This window comes from Mastigoproctus giganteus, chromosome 14 (genome assembly GCF_048544385.1).
Source record: "Mastigoproctus giganteus isolate SK-2022 chromosome 14, ASM4854438v1, whole genome shotgun sequence".
NCBI lineage: Eukaryota > Metazoa > Arthropoda > Arachnida > Uropygi > Thelyphonidae > Mastigoproctus > Mastigoproctus giganteus.
In genome coordinates, this window is record NC_143588.1 from 62,520,300 (window position 1) to 62,543,644 (window position 23,345).

Consider the following 23,345-nt stretch of genomic DNA (forward strand, 5'->3'; position numbering starts at 1 on the left):
CCCTCACCCGAAGGTACTATCCAGATGACCTTTGAATTTCCCCAAACTGTCAGCCTCTACCACCCATGTAGGCAACTTATTCCAGTAATTTATAACTCGCTGGCTAAAATAAAACTTTCTGCAGTCGAATCTAAACATTTCCCCCTGTAACTTGATTTTATGTCCCCTAGTTCTAGCATCATTTATAATCTTGAAAATTTCGTCCTCATTCATTTTACTGATGCCTCTCAAATCCTGTTATTAATAAAAACAAAAATCATATGTAGTAAAAGTGCTATTCATTGTGCCCTCATTATTTGCAAATTCGCTTATTTGTGAATCACAAATTTTCTTTGATTGGCTGTTGTGAATGAACTTTGATACCGAAATTGTCCTCTGCACAGGTGATGTAAGCTTTCAGTTGAGCTATATTGAAATTGCATCATGTTAGTATACCACTTACTGTTCAAACGGCAACATCTCACAACATATAAATTTTATTTTTGAATATTTTATGCAAATTAAAATGAACTATAAGCAATTAGATTCTGCTGTTGAAACTACTTCATAGTGCAATGCTTTTTGGGAGCTGCTAAATGGAACTTGCTTTATTGCTTAAAAATTGTCTATTTTTGTAATGTTTTGTTTAAAATTAGTAGTATGGTTATTATTTATGTTACTATGATTAAGATCTCTGTAATTTGTTCATTACTTTGTCTTTGAAGTTGCTTAAAAAAAGTTGACATATCATTGTATTATATTGATATAAGACCATTTGAATTCTGCTGCTGTTGTTTATAGTATTGGTATATGTGTTACTTGGAGATTGTCTACAGCATTTCTAATAGAAATACAAATGCGATTTCATAACAACTTTATCACATAGTATGTAACAAACTGAAAACCATAATTTGAATTGCCATCAAAAACACAGGATTACTGTAGCGTTATTATTTTATTTATCTCTTAGTTTCGTGTGTTGCTTTTAAATTAAATTCAGACTAAAATCGTGCCTCAGACTAGAGCAGCAAAGCAAAGGTCTCAAAATAACAGGAATGCTTTGGTTCAGGAGAGAACTTCCAAGAGCAGTTCTCCTATGAATCAGGATTATATTATGTGTATTACTTGTGCCCTCTTTGCAAAGCTACCTTTAGCAGGACTTGATACAGCATGGGGATGCCTTTGTGCATGTTCATTGAAAAGAGTATCAATTGGTTATGTGCAAATTCATCATTCTGATGGGCCTATATGAAGGCTTGAAGGATTGGGTTGATTCCCTTGAAGGATTCAAAGCAACGGAACCACAATAACATCCTCAACAGCAGAGATCCTAAGTGCCATAGGAAGAAGCTAAAATTTGTGAACTTTATTGTCAGAAAAATGGGAAATATATTTTTTAAAAAAGGACAGGTGAAATAGCACCAGAGTATGTGTGCCAGGGGGAGGCACAAATCGAATCTGTGCAAATGGAACCCTTTATATAATGGAGTTTCACATATAATGGGGCAGGCACAAATCGAATCTGTGCAAATGGAACCTTTTATATAATGGAGTCGATCGGAAATCACAGCGTTAGGTTCTCAGCAACAAAAATTTTACCTACCACTTTGCATCGATTGTTTTATTTTATTAGCATTCTTCATACTTGTAGTAATAGTCGATGGAGGCATATTCATAGCCCTACACACATTAGGGTGGCTTTCATCAGATTCTATCCTCCGAATATTGATTGAATTAACAATTCAATCAATAGTCCTAGGATTGAATTAACAACTTTTACCAGACATGGCGTGTCTTTATTCTATTAAATGAAAAACTTTATAACACGATTAGAAAAAACTGCACACGGCTATCACTATTATTATTATTATTATTATTATTTGATTTATTAATAGCACAATCAGTAAAAAAATGTTAGCGTAATAAATTCCCAAGACGTGTAAATAGCGTGAACAACCAACTGCATGTTTCACCGCGCGGACCTTTACTAACCGGATCCACGAGTGGTTACTTTGAGGGCGGGAATCTTTCTCGTCTCTGATATGAATGTGCTAATTGTTGATTGGCTCAGATTGTCCTAAATCATGTGAACAGTGCACAATACATAGCACAGTATGATGCCGATAAATTTTTTCTGATGATTTTAAACTTTCAATTTATAAAAAAATTGCAAAAATAAATAAAAATAAAAATGATGTTGTGGTTAGTGATCGGCGCTATTGTGAATTGGTGCAAATTGAACCAGCGCAAAACGAGGTCCGATTTGCGCTGGTCAAATATTTGTATGTCAAGATTATTTTTTGCATCCAGTTCCTTTGTAACCACATCATTGTATCCAATCAGATTTGTCAGACAAGACTTTCCTTTAACAAACACAAACCCATGCTGTGTCTGAATGATTACTGCAGTTTTGTCTAAATGATCCTGCAATGCATTTTTAACCAGTGACTCACTGATTTTACCCACAACAGAAGTTAAACTAACTGGTCTGTAATTACTCGTGTTACCTTTCAATCCCCCCTTTGTGAATTGGGGATACATTTGCACATCTCCAGTCCGTGGGACCCCTGTGTGTCCCCTGAGTCCAAGGATGCTATCATAATTATGGCTAAGAGTTTACTTAGTTCCTTTGCCGCCTCCTTTAATATAACTGGTTAGATCCCATCCACCCCAGATGCCTTTCTTATGTTTAATTTCAACAATTTCTCCTCCACTTTGCTCTCAGTTATTACAAAATCATTAAGCACCCTGTTACAATTTGATAAACCTCTGGCATTTTCCTTCCTTAACTCCTCATGTGTGAATGTAGATGCAAAATACTCATTCAGTTTGTTTGCTATCTGAGCAGAATCATCAACAGTCAAATCATCAATATCAGATGGACCAATCTATATAAACTCTTAAAACTCTTTGAGTTTTTATAAGTAAAGAAATTCTTGTTGTTTTTCTTAACATACTTTGTCAAAGATTTCTTGTAATCTGCCTTCACTTCCTAATCTCCTTTATGACTTGAATGCAGACAAGCTTGTATCTGCCATTGGCTTCTGTGTCGCCTGATAATTTATATGCACCCCATGCATTTTTCTTCTCTGCCACAAGTCTCATTAGTTCATTTGACAACCATTTAGGCCTAAACCTTGAACAATATTTCTTAATTGGTATGAATAGTCTAGTAGCTTCCATGATTAATTCCTTGAATACTTCCCACTTAGAATTTGCTGTTGGCAACATCATCATTTGATCCCACTGTACAGAATAAAACTATCTGAGACCACTGTAGTCACCTTTACAGAAGCAAAAACCCTTTCCTTTACTCCTGATGGTAATTATATCTTTAAGTAAATCCCACATCAGTACACTGTGATCACTGCCACCTAGTGGTTCCTTTATCTGCAAATTCTTAATACACGAATGATCACTGCTGATAACCAGATCAAGAATATTGCCCTCTCTGGTTGCCCCTCGAACATGCTGCTGCAAAAAACAATCATCCAGAATGTTTAGTATTAGCAAATGATGCAAGAAACAAAACATCAACAAAAAAAAATAATAATAAAAAACCACTACCAATCTCACTCATCCATCCCAGCCAACAATTTATTTACTACTTCCTTGAATTTATTCAATCTACCCACTTCCACAACAAAAGTGCAATTTGGTTTCAACAATCAACCACCCACTGGTTGAATACAAACTTCTGCACATAAATCTTGCAGTCATCCTTCCTCAGTGTGAATTTGTTCCCTTGTGTGCAGTCTCACTAAATGGAAGAATGCCATCAACATTGAACTTACTCAATCTATTCAAGGTCTTAAATACCTCAATCAGATCAATTGCATGTGCTTAGTTACACTGTAGAGATACCGAGATGTGTCACTCAGATATAAAGGATTCAGAATTTGCATATGGGGAGTACAATGTGTACAGAAAGGACAGACAGGACAGGAGGGGGAGGGTTATGTTCTTAGTTAAGAAGTGCATAAAATCTAAGGCAATGCATCCAGTGGACATTGGTGGCTAGTGCAATGTTGGGTCAGTTTGGTGTGAGACAAAGTTAAGCCTTTCATATTGGTTCACTCAATATGAAAGGCTTAACGATTGATGATCCTGCTCAGGTTGCCGACAAACTGAATAGGTATTTTGCATCTGCACTCACATAAGATTTTTAGAGATGAAGATTATCAATTTCTAACAGGTAGCAAGGTTTTCTGATAATGGAGAGAAAGTTGGAAGAGATATTTTTGAACCTAAATATATAAAAGGCACTTAGGTGGATAGGATCTGTTCTATTATATTAAAGGATACAACAAAGGAGATAAGCAAACCCTTAGCCAGAACAACCTTGAATGCAGGTGCAGTTCCCGTGGCATGGAAATGTGTGAATGTATCCCCAAATCACAAGATGGAGGGATAACAGGGTGACATGAGTAATTGCAGACCTGTTAGCTTGACTTCTGTTCCAGAGAAAATAATGGAGTCACTGGTTAAAGACGTTCTGCCAAACCATCTAAACAGGAATGCAGTTACACTGCAGTCACAGCATGGATTTTCTTAAGGGGCAATCTTGTCTGACCAATCAGATTGTATACTATGACACAACAACAAAGTTTTTGAGTGCAAAAAAATAATTTTGACTTGCTTGATTTCAGAAAACCTTTGATGCTGTTGCACATAAAAGACTACTATACAAATCGGAACACTGGCAATAATGGCAAGTTAGTTTGGATAAAGGGATGGTTGAGTGGGAGAAGACAGTTGGCACTGCTCTTATTGAACAAATGTTATTAGTGGAATCCTCCAGGGTGAAAACAATGAAGGATCTCCTCCAGGGGATTTTTCATTGTTTTCTGTGTTTATTAATGATATTGATGAAAGTATATCAGACTAAATGCCTAAATTTGCAGATGGTTATGGAGATTGACAGATTGGTTAATGACAATAGTCAGGGTATGCTGTTGTAAGATCTAAACAAATTAGGCAGATGGGTTGAGACATGGCAATTGAGGTTTAATATTGACAAATGCAAGGTACGTGGTACCAACTATGTGGTACACCCAGGGTAGTGGAAAATGTAAAAAAAAAAAAAAACCTCATGGGAATTATGCAGTCAGATACAAAGCTCTTTGAGCAGTACAGACAGGTTGCCAGGCAGTTCATTGGATTTTTGTCAATGTTATACGAGAATCTTGCGAGCTGGGATAAGGGAGTAGTTATTTCATTGTACAAGGCAATGATTAAGCCACATCTTGAAGTACTGCATGCAGTTCTGGAGGCCTCATTTTAGGAAGGATGTGGATCTGTTAGAATGGGCACCATACCTTAAAACTTTCACAATATGCATCTTATACTTTTTCCATTGTTCCTTGAAAGTGTTTCAGATGTTCTTATACATATCCCTTGCCATTCAAGGCTTACTGTCATATTATTTCTTTTTGTTTCTGTGGTCAATATGAAGACTACTTGATCTGTGGATGTCATCAACAGTATCAAAGAATATTTGCCTAATTAGCTAATCAAGAATAATTATGAATCTATAATTTCTCAGCTGTCATTGGTGAAGACAAAGAGCATGGTAGATATTGGTGTCGCATATACAGAGTAGTGTAAGGATTGGAATTTCATTTGACCTATGATTGGATTTGCACAGCAGTTTAATATATTAGGTGTGTAGAACAAATTATATGCAAGAGTTAAGAGTTCTCTTTACTGTGAATTGGAATTTAATCTTTCAGATATCAAGTACAAGTTAAAAGAAAACTTGTAATGATGCTCTGTTTAAAAAAAAAAAAAAAAAAATGCTAATTGAAGAATTTTTAAATTAATTCTGAGGTGTAATGTATAAATTTACTGATTAGTTAAATAATTAGTAAATTTATGCAGTGGTAGGTATATTTTGTGATATCATTGCTTAATAATCAAATTATATTTCCTCTGCACATATAAGGGATATTTGAAGTTTCTGGCCTGCCATAAAAAGAACAAAGTAATCTGGAAATGAGTAAATTTTTTTATTGAATATAGTAATGTCTAAGTGTTACATACATGATGCAATATTGCATCATCTTAGCCCTGCCTGTCAGTGATCTGTGACTTAGCAATTTCTCTGTGCTTCTAGCAAGATTTTAACCAGCAAGGAAGGATAGGTACCTTTCTTTATTTTATCTAGTCTAATAACTAATCCTTACTAATCTTCATCTTGGTCACACTAGACACTGCTCCTGCTTCTCTGTGGTGGGCTGGAAACCATGGAAGAAAAGTTAATCAGCCAAGGGCTAAAAGGAGCAAATATGGGCTATACTAATACTTCCTTTTGCTGGCCCATGGACTCATCACACTCCAGAAAACAAGAAGGATTCAGACCAGAATGTCTGGTTTCACTTCTGATTATATGTTCATCAGCTGATCAGCCACTTAGCAAGTTCTCTCTTTTTCTGATCAAGCAAACCCCAAATGGTTTGCTGATTGAAATCAGGAGACCTGCTTGTTGAAATAATGCAATACAGGCACTCTGAGCAATTGCTTAAATTGACAACATTTGGACACAACAGCTTATGTGCCTTTAAACCCCATAACACACATGCACTCACGCACACTTGGAGGAACTACCATACAAGTGTCACCTTAAACTACTCAAAAAAGAGTGATAACAGAATGGAACCTTCTACCTGTATCTGATGAAGAAAATACACAGGAACTCTTGGATCAAAACATCATTCAGGCCAAGTGAATCCTAGTTAAAAGAGATGGCTCATTAGTTCCAACTATAAATATTGCACTAATGTTTAACTTGCCAAATCCACCAACTTCTGTAAAAAGTACTTTTGGTCAGACAAGTACTTTTGGTACTTGTCTGACCATAAGTACCAAACCCCATCAGACATTTGGGCATTCACAGGCATACTGCCTGTATGTTGAGGTTCAGTGGTATGTATTTTGTGTAGGTCCAAGAAACCCATACTGAATGGTTTGCACAGTCTTTACATGTCCAAACTTTAGAGGCAGTCACTCCACCTATTCCAAAGACTGTGGAACATGGCAAAGAGAAAAAATGAGTAAGTACAAAACTGAGCGTAAAGTTACTTACCTGATGACATGGAATCCTTAATGACCTTTGTAACTGCGGTTTGCAAGAACACTTGCCAATTTTAATAAAAAAATTTTTGAAACCGAACCTTCCAAGTGAAATATCAAAATGATCTGTCATAAACATCTGTTCAAGGAAGGAATTTCTCAGTACTCAGTGCTACTTCATTTGCAATAAAATTAAATTCTGTTACAAAAAGGCTTACTGAACACAGTTTGTAAAGGAATGTTCAAAACATTCCTTTATGAGATGAAATTACCATTTCATGCCATTCACGGAAATTGAGTATGATTGAAAGGAAACTAAGGCACAATTAAAAAAAGAATTGTGGAGAAAAACACTGGATACAGAATATCACAATAGGAACAACAGCCATACATTTCTATAGAAAGTGAAAAATGTGCCTAGATCCAGAAATAAGACTAGAAAATTGGCCAATACCTCTAGCAAATAATATACAGTTCCTTGGCCTGATTCTTAAAAAGATTAACCTCTTTGACTATGTATACCTCTGCCCAGCCTTCTAAAAAAGATAAATATTAGAGTTCTTTCTGTAATGAAATTGGGGTGCTGATCGGTACACATTGCTTCGATTATACCATGCCTTAATGAGATCAAGACTAGACTATAGGGCCCCTGTCTACATGAGATGTAGACAGGGGCCCTATAGTTAAGCCCCTGTCTACATGAAATGTAGACAGGGGCTCGATAGTGGATGGTGTTGTTGAATGGCTTGACTCCATACATCACAGTGCCTTAATGAATTGTTCTAGGTGTATACAGAACATCGCCCATAAAAAGCTTATATGCAGAGGCCTATGAGCCACCATTATATCTCCAGAGATAAATGCTGCTGTTAAACTGATGCCATCAAAATGCTTTTCTAATAATCCTACTTGGCAATAGCTTTTCAATCCACAGTAGAACCTTTACAGAAACAAATCTACAGTAAATAAACCAACTGGAATAAGACTACAAGAACTAGCTTCAAAATGGGATCTAAGCTTTGGCAACGTATATGATAATAATTGTATAATGAATCCATCATGGCAAACTTTCACTCCTAATTGTGTCATTTATTTTCAACAGTGGGTGAAAAGTGCTTTTGTAAATGTCAACATGAAACAAATGCATGCAGATGGCTCGAAAACGTGTACAAGTGGATGCTACAGTGGTCCTTCCACACATTGTTCTCACAATTACTCCCAAATGACTGCAGTAGCTATTCAGCTGACTTGTTTGCCATACAGCCTTGAAATACATTGAAACTTCTTTTGAGATACCTCATATACACAGGCTCATTGAGTGTAATAAATGCTCAGGACATGCTGGCATTGATGAAAATGAATGTGCTGATTGAGCAGCAAAGAATCCCATGAATGCAAATCTGCCCCTCTATAAAATCCCACATTTTTTATTACAGACCTATCATCAAACAGAATTTCAACATACAATAGTCACAAATCTGGCAAAATCAAACAAATACACTTCAGCAGATAAAACAGAAACTTCAGCCACGGAAATTGCGATTCTGTATGAATCAGTATGAAGAAGTTATTCTTGCAAGATTGCGCATTGAACGTACTCATCTCACACAGCCGTATTTACGAAAGCAAATTCTCCAGAACGTCTTCACTGCTGTTGTCAATTCACTGTGAAACATTTCCTTCTAAAATGTCCACTGCACTTATGGTGTGACAAACAGCCTTCCATCTCTGTAAATATGCAGGATTCCCTGACCTTATCACAAATCATAATGATAATTTTAACATTGACAATATACGAGATGCTACCCAAATGTTCCCAAAATTTGAATGTTACACTGGAACTATATCTAGTATGATTTGTGGTGCTAGGTAACACTGCATGCATCCTTTGTGAATCAGTGTGCCATGTGGCGTCGGGCTGGATAGAATCATTGAATATTTATGTGCAGTTCTTTGGCTGCGTGTTTCACGTAGTTTGCAATTATTGCGATGGCCAATGTGAAAGAGCAATGTGCTTGCATTAAGTTTTGTTTCCTTCTTAACAGCAACAGACACTCATAAGAAGTTGAAACAAGCTTTTGGTGACAGTGCTTTAGTCCAGACGCAGACCTAATACTGGTTTAACCATTTTAAAAATAATGACAATCGCTCTGGGTGTCCATCATTGACCCCCCCCGAAACATGAGAAGGATTGTGGCCAAGTTCCTGCCATGGTTACTGAGTGAAGACCAAAAGCAGCATCACATGGAAGTTAGTAGAGATCTTCAAGAAAGGGCCAGGAGTGATCAAAACTTCTTATCTACAGTTGTCACTTGTGACAAGAGTTGGGTATGACCCAGAAACCAAGCAACAATCATCCTAGTGGAAGAATCCAACAAGCAAGGAGCATTGTGGTCCATGTTGATCTGTTTTTTGGTCATTAACGGGATATCCATAAGGAATTCGTCCCTCCTGGCCAGACTGTCAACGCAAAGTTCTACTGTGACGTCCTGAGGCGGTTAAGGGAAGCCGTCAGGAGGAAACATCCAGAGAAGTGACGCTCAAAGAACTGGGTCTTTCATGGCACAGTTTTTGGCACCCAACAAGATGACATTTGTTCCCCACCCCCTTTATTCGCCAGACTTAGCCCCCGTGACTTCTTCCTCTTCCCAAGAATGAAAATCAAGCTGAAGGGTCGAATATTTGACAGCGTAGCGGATATCCAAACTGAATCACAGGCAGTGCTGAGCACTATGACGAAAGACTTTCAGGACACATTCAAATCATGGGAGAAGCGCTGGGATTGGTGTTTACACTCTCAAGGGGACTACTTCAAAGGTGACGGTGAAAAATGAGACCTAGAGTGAGTCTAATTTATTTTATAAATACATTTCGGGAACTTTATACAGTTTAATCAAACTGAATGGCTAAGTTTAAAAAGGGTAGCACGTTGTATTTACTTTTTTTTCTAAAACTAATAGCACTTCACTCGGCAACAGTTGTTTTTTCGAAAAAAACTATCGTAGTTTTTTCCTTTAAGAGTTGTCTGTGGTGTTTTTACACCTATATTATATAGGTGCCTCCGTAGCCAGGTGGGAAGGAGCAGCAGTGTGTAGCACACGCTTCTTGATTAGACAGGGGTTCGAGCCCGTCACCACCAAATACGGAGGATGTGGAAAGATCAGAGAATGACCACCACATATCCCGGAGCAATACGGCCTTAGTTGCTAATGCTCCTAAAAAAAACAAAAATATATAACCTGTATTATACAGGGTGTTTCAGTTAAACGTTTCAGAACTTCTAAGAGGGGTAGGGTACATCCTGACAACTCGAAATCATATAGCAATGTGGGGTCGGAAATGCTTTCCTGAAGCGGTGTTGTACACAAAAGCACCATAAAGAAAAGAGACCGTAAGTGAGAAATCGTTTTAATAATACATGAAAAGAAGCAAAAGGTACATGGATTAAAGTAAGTGTTCGAAGTTTCTTCCACGGGCTACAATGCACGCCTCACATCTCCGACGCATGGACATCCGAACATTCTGGAATACTCCAGGCGAATTTCGAATTTCTTCGGCAGCTACTGCGATTCTTGCAACCAGCTCCTCAGCATTGTCAACAGGGTGTCATAAACTAGCGATTTCATATGACCCCAGAAATAAAAATCAAGACATGGTAGGTCGGGTGACCGAGCAGGCCAACGCACGGGACCACCATGTCCGATCCACTGTTGACCAAATGTGACATCCAGGTAGTTACGAACATCTCCGCTATAATGGGCAGGGGCTCCATCGTGTTGGAACCACATTGTCTGTTGCGTCGATGCAGAAATCTGTTCATTTCTCAAAAGTTGTGGCAATACTTGCTGCAGAAAGATCAAGTAGATAGGTCCGGTTAGACGACACGGTAACAGGTAAGGTCCGATGAGGTGATCTCCCATAATACCGGCCCATACATTGACCGAAAATCGAATCTGTGCTGCACGACGTCGTATTGCATGCGGGTTCTCGACCGCCCAGATATGGTCGTTATGCGTGTTGAAAATTCCTTCCCTTGTGAAGGATGCCTCATCGGAAAACAACACTTCAGCAGGAAAAAGGGGATTTGTAGCACATTTTCCAAGGTACCACTGTGCGAAAGCAATACGAGGTGCATAATCCTCCGGTTGCTGTGTCTGGACACGCTGCACGTGAAACGGATGCACGTCTTGTTCTCGGAGAATCCTCCAGACGCTGCAATGGGAAACCCCGACTGCGTTTGCTAGACTTCGTGTACTCGTTCTTGGATTCCCCTGTACATGCTGCAGCACATTCTGTTCGACGGCTGGAGTCCGTGCTGTTCTTACCCTGTCCCTGTCAGCTCTTTCAAATGAACCTCTCTCAGCTTACCTCTGGTGCAGTCTTGCAAAGAAATTATGACTGGAAATACGCCACGTCGGATATCGTTCCGCGTACAAACGCTGTGCGGCTTGCCCACTACAATTTGCAGCCCCGTACGCCAAATGCATATCGGCTAACTCTGCGTTCGTGTAATCATCCATCCTACTAACTTGGCGTTCTTGTTCAAGAAATTCGAAATTCGCCTGGAGTATTCCAGAATGTTCGGATGTCCATGCGTCGGAGATGTGAGGCGTGCATTGTAGCCCGTGGAAGAAACTTCGAACACTTACTTTAATCCATGTACCTTTTGCTTCTTTTCATGTATTATTAAAACGATTTCTCACTTACGGTCTCTTTTCTTTATGGTGCTTCTGTGTACAACACCGCTTCAGGAAAGCATTTCCGACCCCACATTGCTATATGATTTCGAGTTGTCAGGATGTACCCTACCCCTCTTAGAAGTTCTGAAACGTTTAACTGAAACACCCTGTATAGATTTGAATATATTCTTGTGGATTTGCTTCCCATGCAACCCTACAAAAATAATATTTCATACCACACAGATCTCAGCTTTCGTGAAATCATAATCATTTTTAAGTTATATTTAGTGTTAAATCATACAGAAGTCATGTTTCACAGATGTGGTGAAACATGGCCTCTGTATGATTTGACATACAGAGGTCGTTTCATCTTCTTCCCCCTTCTTTGTATGACCTGAGAAGGGGTAGAAAGAAGTTATTTATCTAAAAATTGGGTTATGTGCATATAAATCATGCAATTTAATGTTATCTTGCATGTGTTATATTCAGGTAATGAAATATCTAGTAAGCCAGAAACTTTTCAAATACTCTGTCATACATAGGAAATTAAATGAATGGATTCAGATTATGGAATGGATTCATATGAGTATAATGTGCATTTAAGAATCACTTTAATTATATATTCCTTATTATTTACTAATTGATGCCAGTGAAAAGGCAAGGGTGGAGAAATGGAAATATCATCCTTTTATGCTGTCTCCATAACTGAATTTTCTTTTAGCTGCCGGTGCTACTGTGGTATATCCTATTGATTTAGTTAAAACAAGAATGCAGAATCAGAGGACAGGATCTTATATTGGTGAATTGATGTATAGAAATAGTTTTGACTGTGCAAAAAAGGTAATACGTCATGAAGGAATTTTTGGATTATATCGAGGACTGATGCCACAACTTGTTGGGGTATGCCCTGAGAAGGCTATTAAATTAACGGTAAGTAATAGTTAACCCTCGTGTTATTTTTTTTAATTGGAACTATGATGGCTGTTCAATAAAGATTGATCATAATTTTTCATGAACAACCACGCTCTTGCTCTTTCTAGTTGAGCTGCCAAATTTTTAAGCCAAAACCAAGCTGCCTCACATAGCAACTGCACAGTTGACTCATGCACACTGTGTGACCTTGGTGGTCAATCAACTTTATGCCTGTTCAGTTTTGTCTTATGTAACAATGGATGTGACACACACAAGGAACAGTATATTGCTCTCAAATTTTGTTTCTCTCTCGAAAAAATATCAGCTGAAACATATAAAATGCTAAAAGAGGCTTATGATGAATCTATGCTTCCATATAGCACAATTCAAAGGTAGTTTAGAATGTTTAAAGATGAACATGATTCAGTCCTGGAGTTCCAATCGCTGTGGAAACCATAAACACTGCTTTTGTAATCATAAGAGAAGATCATCTTATAACAGTAAGAAAACTGGTAGAGATGTTGAAAATATCAGTAGGAAGCATGCATGGTATTCTCTGGTAGCCTAGTTAGCAAGAGCACTAGACTGTACTGAGTGGAATTTGCGGGGTGCGAGACCAGCTGTCAGTAGTCGTGGATTTCCTACTCAGTATCTTGAGTGGATCAGTCTCAAGGCTGGGTGCTATAAGCAAGTCAAATCCAAGGATCTGGCTAGAAATGCATTCAAAATAAATAAATGGTATTCACCATGACCATTTGCATATAACATGTTTGTGCATGCTAAGACTGCTCACACCTGAGCAACACCAAGTTTGCATGGAAGTTTGCCAGGAGCTGCAGCAGATGGTTACCGAAGATGGTGAGGTTCTGCACAATGGCGGATGAGACAAGGCTTCATCATTTCTACCCAGCTAGTAAGCAACAGCGCTGTGTTTTTAAGTCTGTCATTGCCAACACTGAAAAAAGCACAAGTTTTGGCTTCTGCAGGAAAGGAACAGTTTGTTTACCAGCATGTTGTGCCGTGTTATATAAGTTATACAGACCCTTACTACAGAACTGTACTGCAGCACACCTTGTGGGATCGCATTCATCACAAATTACCACTTCATATAGGTGGGTGGATACTGCATCAAGACAGTGCAAGATCTCACACTGCTCATACTTAGCTAGCATTAATGTGATATGTGTTCCTCATCTGCCCTACGGCTCTGACCTTGCGACTTTTTTTTTATTTCTAAATTTAAAGGACCTGCAAGGAAAACATTTCCAGTCATCAGAAGTTGTAAAGGCGTTGGAGGCAATTTTCAAATGCTTGCTAAAAAATAGATTCCACCATATTTTTGAAGATTGGCAATAACGTTGGAGTAAGGGCATTTCATCAAATGGGGACTACTTCGAAAAGGACCATAGAAATATGGATGATTAATAAAGGTATGTTGTGGAAAAAAATTAATAAAATGATGATCAGTCTTTATTGAACAGCCCTCGTAAAATTTTTAGCCTCTATGTACTCTTTTGTTGTGTAATTATCAGTTTATTTTTCTTTTATATAATTACTCTTTTATCATTCTATTTTAAAAGAGTATCATATTGTTTTATTGTCCTTGTACAAAAGCCCACAATCCTAAAATGGAATGTTCCAGAATGAATTTATTTTATAGTAATAAAACTGTTGACAAAAAAAGAATTTGCATCTAACATAACTTTGTTTAAATAAATATTTTGTCAACTGATGAAACAGTTAAAATACAACAGAATTTATTTAACTAATTAAAATATTGTACAAAAACTGAAAAATGAATATACTGAAATCAATAAACAAAATGGTAAACTATTTGTACAAAGAGAGAATAAAAGCAATAAATAAATACACTGAGAAAATAAAAGCGGTAAAAATAAATTCAAGTAGCTTTCGTGGCGGTGTGCCTTTTTATCAACTTGAACTAGATACATGACATCAAGTCATATTATACAGAGGCAAAGCCTTACGCATGTGCTGACATCAACCAGTTGTGGATTGTGGATGGCAAAAAAGAAAAAGTAAAGGGCAATGAAGAAGGGAAAGGGAAAGAAACAGAATAGAAAGAAGACATTTAACAGTCGGATTCTGCTGAAATTCCAAATTGTTAACGTGCCACCTCTCCTCATTTTGCAAAATAACGGCCTCCATAATAGGATGTATGCTGGTTCCAGCATTACGATTAATGAGGGAACTTGCCACAGCTATATAGAGCACCTGCAATCATGAGTGACGGTGAGAATCATGAGCTCAATCTAAAGTTTCAGCATTGGATCGTGGATTACAATTGAAATGTCACTTACACCAGTAATGCAGTGGTTGAGCAGGTGAAATCAGTTAGGCAAATACTCCCCACGTGTTTGGAAATATGGTTGCAAAGTCTGTGTTCAGACTCACCAATGTAACAAACCTCACAATCTAGGAAATTAACATGATAAACGATACGGAATACTGCAAGGTTTAACGTAAAACTAGATAGCGAAATACATAGCACTGTATTGGAAATCTGTTAGATTAGTATAGTATTATCATAAAATTTATTAATCATTAAATTTCATTGTTAATTAAATTATACTTTAACGGAATCATGATCCAGACTAGAGCAGCAAAGCAGCGTTCGCATAATAGCCAGAGGGCTACGGCTCATGGGAGAACCGTAGGGGACGATTCTCCCATGCATCACAGTCTAAAACAATGCACGAAATATTAAATGTTTGCAGACCTGTCTAGAACAGGACATGATCTAGCCAAGGAGGATGGCTTTGTGTGTGCTAGGTGCAGAGACTGTGAAGAAATTAGGCACTAACTCAGCATTCTGATGGGCGTCTATGAGAATTTGAGATGTAGGGTAAATGCCCTCGAAGAAATTAATATAGGTCGATCATCACTAATCCGGTTCCACTGTTAATTCGGACATAATTTCCACAAACATAATTTCAAATTTCCCGGGTCGGCGCACTGACCTGCCACTGTTTTGGTTGCAGCATCAGCTGTTGGCGCGAACTCGTAAGCACTGGCAAGCTATTCCCACTTGTTTTTCTGCATTTATTATTATAACCTACTTACATTTAGCCCCAGCCATGGTTCCAATGCATAAAGGAAGTGCCTCTCGTGGTGTAAAGCGCAAACATCGCACACTGTCCATAACAGATAAAGTTGAACTTCTGAAAAAAACTCGATAGTGGTGTGTCTGCGAGAAGTTTAACTCTGTTTAATTGTAAATTTCAGCAATTTCTCTCAGTTCCTCTTATCTTAGTAATTTTCTTTTAGCCATTCTTTTTTAGATTTTTTTTTTTTTTTTTTTTTTTACAACACACTTATACAAACTTGCGGAAAAACACAACACAATATGATGGATAATACAGCGCGCTAATGAACTTGTTTTCACAAAATTGCTAACAATACTGACAGATTTATTGCGATCCTTGAGAGTTTATTTTATCGTAATTAGTTTTATTGCAGCGCTCGCCGCGCATGCAATAAACTAATCACAAACGACCTTCACATTTATGCCGTAATAGCATCATACGTATGTGGCCGACACGGCTTCTCAAGAAATAAAGTAACCAGCATAATGTGGCCACGTTGGCCACATATGTGCAACATTAAAAAAATACTTTTTTTTTTATATTTTAAGCGAAAAACGAGAACCCCAACATTACAATATTTATTTTAGAATTACTAATCAAATTATTTCCTAAATATTTTTTGGCTCCTGTGCAATTTTTTCTTAAACTAATGTATGTGCTAAAATAACCACCGCTGATCCAGCAAACTCACCAATCTGGCACCCCCACAGGTCCCAACGATGCCGGATTAGTGATGATCGATCTGTATGAGGGGCCCATCAAGCTCTCAACGCCAGAGCTCACTCCTGTGCATCAGGCAATACAGTGGCAATCTCTGAGGCGCAATGCGCTGGTCCCACAGGAACTAGTTATTGTCGGTGACTCTATTGTCAGGAAGACGGGGAATATATTATGCAAAAAGGATAGGTGGAAGGACCAGGGTATGTCTGCCAGGGGATAAAAGTTGATGACGTTGTAGAGCAGATATCAACTTTTAAGGGCACAAAAGTTAATATTGTGTACACGTTGGCACTGATGACCTTAAGAGTAGGAGATCTGCAGATTTATTTAACAAGTACAGGTCAATGCTGAAAAAAAAAGTCGAAAGTTAGGGTTAAATTTGAAAGTCTCTGCAATTCTGCCCAGACACAATAGGAAGGAGTATATGATGAGAGCATAGCATTGTCAATCAGTTCGGCCCTGGAGAGATTGTGCAAGGCTCGCGGGGTAGAATTTTTTTCATCGTGGTCTGTGCTTGCGAACAGGGGAGACTGCTTCTACAGGGATGGGATACACTTAAATAGAAAGGGTGGAAGAATATTTGCTGATGCTATCGAGGCAGCATTAGGTGGGTCGGAAAACTGCTAGTTTGGGAGGATTCACAGACTAAAAAATTAATGGCAGCCACAGGCAGAAGCGAAAGTGACTCTTGCACTGCTTCTATTGTAATGAGCAGCAGCCCAGAGAGCAAGTTTCTGAGGGTTTCAAGAGCTGCTGGGAGTCATTATGGAACAAGTAAATACATGGGCTGTGTTAGGGTAATTAAGAGTAAAAACAAGTGCATGTATACTAATGCTAGAATTGTAGTAAATAAAATTTATGAATTTGAAGTGCTGATCAAGACATCAAAGGCAGATATTGTTCAGATATCAGAAACCATGGTGTCGCACAGATATAAGCAGTGCAGAATTGGAATTTGGGGAGTACAATGTGTACAGAAAGGGCAGACAGGGTAGGAAGTAGGGCTTACAATACCGAGATCCCAGAATCCCAATCATTTTTTTTCCGGAATTCAAATACCGGTTTGATACAAAAATACCGGTTTTTCGGTACTAATTTAAAAAAAAATTGTTTATAACTTAACCACATAAAGGTTATAAAATCACTTTTATGTAATTATGACGTCCTTATCTTTACTAGCAAATGTTCGATAAATTATCGATAGGACACAATGCAACATTGCAACCTGTCCACAATTCTCGGACAATTTCATGTCTGACCGTATCGTAATTCCCAAGTCCCGTTCCTCCACTACTGAGTTTAGTTCAACTCCAAGTGTATATGTTATTTTAGGGTTGTTATTCCCCAGGTGTAAGACCTTGCATTTTGCTGAATTAAAGCATATAGCTGCCACTTTTCTGACCATCCCGAAAGTCTATCTAGGTCACTCTGAAGAAGCTCTGCTTGGCGGCGATCATTAACTACTCTACTGATCTTTAAATCATCTGCAAGTTTAGACATCACACCCTATATCCCTTCGTAGATGTCATTTAAGATAATCAAAAACAACAGTGGTCCCAATTCTGATCCTTGGGGAACCCCGCTTCTTATATTAACCCAATCTGAGAAAAAACGATTTATCACAACCCCCTGCTTGGTGCCCTCAAGCCATCATGCTATCCCTATGATTCCAACCTGCTCCAACTTATAAAGTAACCACTCATGTGGGATTGAGTCAAATGCTTTGCTGAAATCCAAATAAATAATGTCAAAATTATTTTCTAAATCCAGCTCACAAATGACCTGTCAAAATGGCTAACCAGATTTGTTAAACATTATTTTCCATTTACAAAACCATGCTGTGTATCCTACAAAATTCCATTTCCATCTAAATGATCCCGAATTCCACCCTTGATCATTGCCTCCATGATTTTCCCTACTACTGAAGTTAGACTGGCCGGTCGGTAATTTCCTGTTACACTCCTAGAACCTCCTTTATGTTCCAATTTACGCCAGTCCAATGGAATCTCTCCTGGGTACAGTGATGCTCTCATAACTAGCCTTAATGGTTCAGTGCACTCACTTGCCGCCTCCTTTAAGATTATAGGGTATGTGCCATCAACCACAGGAGCCTTACTCGCCTGTTGGCACAAAGGTTTTCTCATTAAATCAACATGTGAAATTTCAACATCATTAATTACATTTTTTTCAACGTCACTCCCATAATTTCTCATTGACATGAAGGGTTTTTCTTCTGTAAATATCGATGCAAAGTAACTGTCGAGTTCATCTGCAACGTCAGTTAGGGTATCTAATACTATCCCATGCAATTATGGCGCCTCCGTAGCCAGGTGGGAAGGAGCAACAGTGTGTAGCACACGCTTCTTGATTAGACCGGGGTTCGAGCCCATGACCACCAAATACGGAGGAAGCGGAAAGGTCAGGGAATGACCACCGCATATTCCCGGAGCAATATGGCCTTAGTTGCTAATGCTCCTAAAAACAAAATAACCAACCAACCCACGCAATTACATATGCGTCCGATCTGATTTGTCCTTCTCTTCTTTGCATTTATATATGTGAAGAATTCCTTAACTGCACTCTTTGCTCTCTTCTTTATCCCCACTCTTTGCCCTCTCCCAGACTCAGTAAAGATACTATAGTGAAAATTACACTTCGCTTAATAAAACGTCTTTCTCCTTCAGAAAATGATGAACATGATTCAACCATGCAAGACCAACATGGAACAGAACGTCAGTGTTCCATAAATTCTTTGCGAAATAAGAAATTGCCCAACTCCAAACACATTTTAAAAGATGAACTTGAGTCGGAAATTAAAGAAATACTTTTAACTATTTTTGCTAAAAAAGTTCAAACCTAGAAAATGGGGACTGAGATCGTCTACGATTATCTAAGTACAATAGTACCAGAATAGAATCCGAAAGGGCATTTTCTGCTGCTAATCAAATATGTACCAAAATTGAATCCATTTTAACACTATTGATTGCTTGTTTCTTAAGAGCTCACTTTATTCAGACAGGTAGTGTTGGATGCTTAAACATAACTAAACTTTGCAGTAACTTTGCAAATGTAGTTTTTTGTTTTTAGAATAACTGTATTTTTAATGAATTTTTTTCAGAATATTTATTATTGCAATAAACGTTTATTTAAAACTTGAATTCAAGTAATTGCAGTACTTGTTTTTTCCTTACTTTATTGCACCTAACTGTCATCAAAATTTATTGAGAAAAACGTTTGTTTTTGGAATACCAGTATCCTGGTTTCATAAATTAAAAATACTGAAATACCGGTATTGTAAGCAATAGTAGGAAGGGAGGAGGGGTTATACTGTTAATTAAGAAACACACAAAATCTAAGGAAGTGCATCCACTTGACACAGGTGGACAGTGCAATGTTGAGTGTTTAGTGCGACATAAACATTGGCAAAGGGAACATGAGAGGAGTATGTTATAGGCCTAATGACGCTGATGAGTACAGTGAACAGTTGTGCAGAGAAATAAAATGTGCCACTAAATCAGAATGTCTTGTAATGGGAGATTTTAACTTTCCAGATATTGACTTGAACTTGTGGTTTGGTCACTCGCACGCTAGCAACACTTTTGTGGACTTATTGGAGGATTGTTTTCTACAGCAACATGTTCCGGGGCAACCAGAGGAGTAATAATACCCTTGATCTAATTATCAGCAGTGCTGATGCATGCATTAGGAGTTTGCAGATAAAGGAACCACTAGATGATAGTGATCACAGTATACTGATGTGGGATTTACTTAAAGATGTAAATACCATCAAGGGTAAAGGGAAGGGTTTTTGTTTTCATAAAGATGACTACAGAGGTCTCAGACTGTTTTTAAATTCTGTAGAGTGCGATCAACTTATGATGTTACCAATGGTGAATTCTAAATGGGAAGCCTTTAGGGACTTAAATCTGAGGCTACTCGGCTTTTCATGCCAACTAAGAAATACTGTTGAAGGTTCAGGCCTAAATGGATGTCGGATGAGTTAATAAGGCTTGTGGCAGAGAAGAAAAATGCATGGGATGCATATAAATTATCAGGTGACACAGAAGCCTATGACAGATATAAGCTAGTCTGAAAATCAAGTCAAAAAGAAGGTTAGGCAGGCAAAGGTAGATTACGAGAAATTTTTGGCAAAGGATGCGAAGAAAAGCAGCAAAGAGTTCTTTACTCTAGAAGGAATGGGATGAATCAGATTGTTCCACTTAACATAGATGGTTCGACTATAGATGATCCTGCTCAAGTAGCTGATAAACTGAGTGAGTATTTTGCATCTACATTCACACATAAGGAGGGGAATGCCAAAAGTTTATCAAACTCTAACAGAGAGCTTAGTGATTTTGTGATAACTAAGAGCAAAGTGGAGGAGAAATTGTTGAAGTTTAATATAAAAAAGGCACCTGTGGCAAAATGAATCTATCCAGTTATAATATAATGAAGGAGGCAGCAAGGGAAGTAACCAAACCCTTAGACATAATTATGAGAACATCCTTAGAGTCTGGAGAGGTCTCCGCTGAGCCACATAAATATGACAACAGTAGTGTTAATTTTAAGGAACTGAAATAAAGTTTGCTTATATATAAAGTACATGAAGTGACTGGAAGAAATTTTAGAAGCAAAAAGCTACGAATGCCAGTAAGACAGTATATTTCATTTTCCCTGCTTAAATTTGGCAGAAACATCAAGTATTCCCCCCCCCCATCTCTCTCATTAATTGGACTTTATTTTAGTCTTTCTTTAAATTGACCATTTGATTAAGCTAAGAAAGGAGAAAGTCATCTCACTGGCATTTGGAGTTTGTCACTTCTGAAAATTCTTTCAATCATTTTATTTACTTTATATATAGGTATCCAGACTTTGGATACTTATATAACTGGTTGTCCCATTTGGTCAACATCTACAAGAATTTTACGTGTATGATTAAATTTCTCTGTTTGTGAGGTTGTTAGATGTGAGATTACTAACACGTCCTCTGTGACAGTATAGTGTTTTCCCATCATAGACTAGAGGAATTTCTAAAAGCTTGTTCAATCGGGGCTGTAGTTAGCTGATCTCAGGTAGCAGGGATAGGGTCCCCCCCCCCCGTGAGTTATTCTCTGTTTTCCATCCCACACCACATGCAAAACAGGCATAATACACAATGCCACAATATGGCTAAGTTGTCGATGTATGGCTAAAACAACATTACTCACACAGAGCTGGTATTTGTAATGGGTAACACCAGACTATGTAGAAATAAAAAGCACAATTAAATATAAATAAATAAATAAAATTATAATTCCAAAAGTGATCATTGAACATAGAGAGTACGTTTGGGATGGGTAATCATACGTTGTTGGTGAAGCTCTCTCAGAACAACAACAGTTGCTTACTGCTGCAAGAACTGACATGGTAATATCACTGAGACCTATGAAAAAAGAAAACACTAAACCATGTAATAAGTGCAGGAAATTTGCAGTGTTGTGGTTAAGGTTGAACTTGGCAAAGTGCAATTCTACTCCTGTGTACCAAGCCATCTTAAAATAAAATAAATAAGAAAACATATGGATGCACTCAATTTCAGCAGTGCAAATGCATGGCATCCATGCCCAAGGGGATATGTGCCTAAAGACACCAAATAATGAGTGCCACTTTTATAATAAATAAATAATTAGAGAAATACGTCCGGGAACACAAGTGCTGTAGTCTCTTTGAAGAGCTAGTGCTTGTGAGTGCCTGGTTGTATTTATTTAATTATCTAATGTAAACCTCAAGCCCTGTAATTGGAATTTATGACCCCTAGTTCTGGAATTGTTTAGAACAGTGAAAATCCCACCTTCATTCATTTTACTAATCTCTCTAAGAGCCTTATAAACCTTGATCAGGTCATCTCTGAGGTGCCTGGTTGCCAAGCTCTGTAGCCCACATAATCTGAGTCTTTCCTCTTACTTGTTATCCTTCTGCCGACCTCACCATTCTAGTCAACAATCTTTGGATCGCTCAAGAGCTCAGTGTCTTTTTTCAGATGAGGTCACCATACTTGAAAATAGTATTCCAAATTTGGTCTTACAATTGCCTTATACAGTGCGATTATGACCTTCATATCTCTACAGGATAGTGTTCAATAAATTGATTGGATACTATGAGCTTCCCTGGCTGCCTATTTACACTGTTCAGGAAACTTCATGTATACCCGTATCATGACTCCCAGATCCCTTTCCTCCTCCACTGTTTTTAATTCAACTCTACCAAGTGTAGTTTATTTGTGGGTTCTCTCCAAGTGTAATAAGACCTTGCATTTAGCAGCATTAAAATATAGCTGCCATTTCTCTGACCATCTTTGAAGTCTGTTCAAGTCATCCTGAAAGAGGCTGCTCGGCACTGATCATTAACGACTCTGCCAATCTTTGTCGTCTGCAAAATTTGACATCATGCCTTCTATCTCTTTGTCAATTTCATTTGTGAAAATGAGAAATGGTGGTTCAAGAACCGATCCTTGAGGGTCCCCACACCTGATGTTACAGCCACCCAGCAATCCACCTTAGAATCTTACCAGTAATTCCAACTTTTTCAAGCTTATACAGTAACCTCTCATGAGGGTCTGAGTCAAATGCTTTGCTAAAATCCAAATAAACTATCAGAATTGTTCCCTAAATCGAGCTCGTGAGTAACTGTGTCAAAATAGAGTACTAAGTTAGTTAAGCATGATTTACTCTCAACAGAGCCATGTTGTGTGTCCTTCAGAATGCCATATCTATCTAAATGTTCCTGTATTCACTCTTAATCACTGCCTCTAAGATTTTTCCTACCACTGAAGTCAGACTAACTGGTCTGTAGTTACCAACTTCACTCTTACAACCACTTTTATGTATTGTCCATACAT

General features: G+C 38.0%; 1 protein-coding gene across 4 annotated transcripts in view; it reads left to right on the forward strand.

The window, feature by feature from the left end:
• aralar1 (calcium-binding mitochondrial carrier protein aralar1) overlaps positions 1-23,345 on the forward strand; it is a 338,725-nt gene that overhangs the window by 272,437 nt on the left and 42,943 nt on the right. For all 4 annotated transcript variants that reach the window (XM_090388800.1, XM_090388801.1, XM_090388803.1 and 1 more), the window contains one exon: positions 12,451-12,659. In XM_090388800.1, the coding sequence (XP_090244926.1) occupies positions 12,451-12,659 (209 nt within the window). The remainder of the gene's footprint in view (positions 1-12,450; positions 12,660-23,345) is intronic.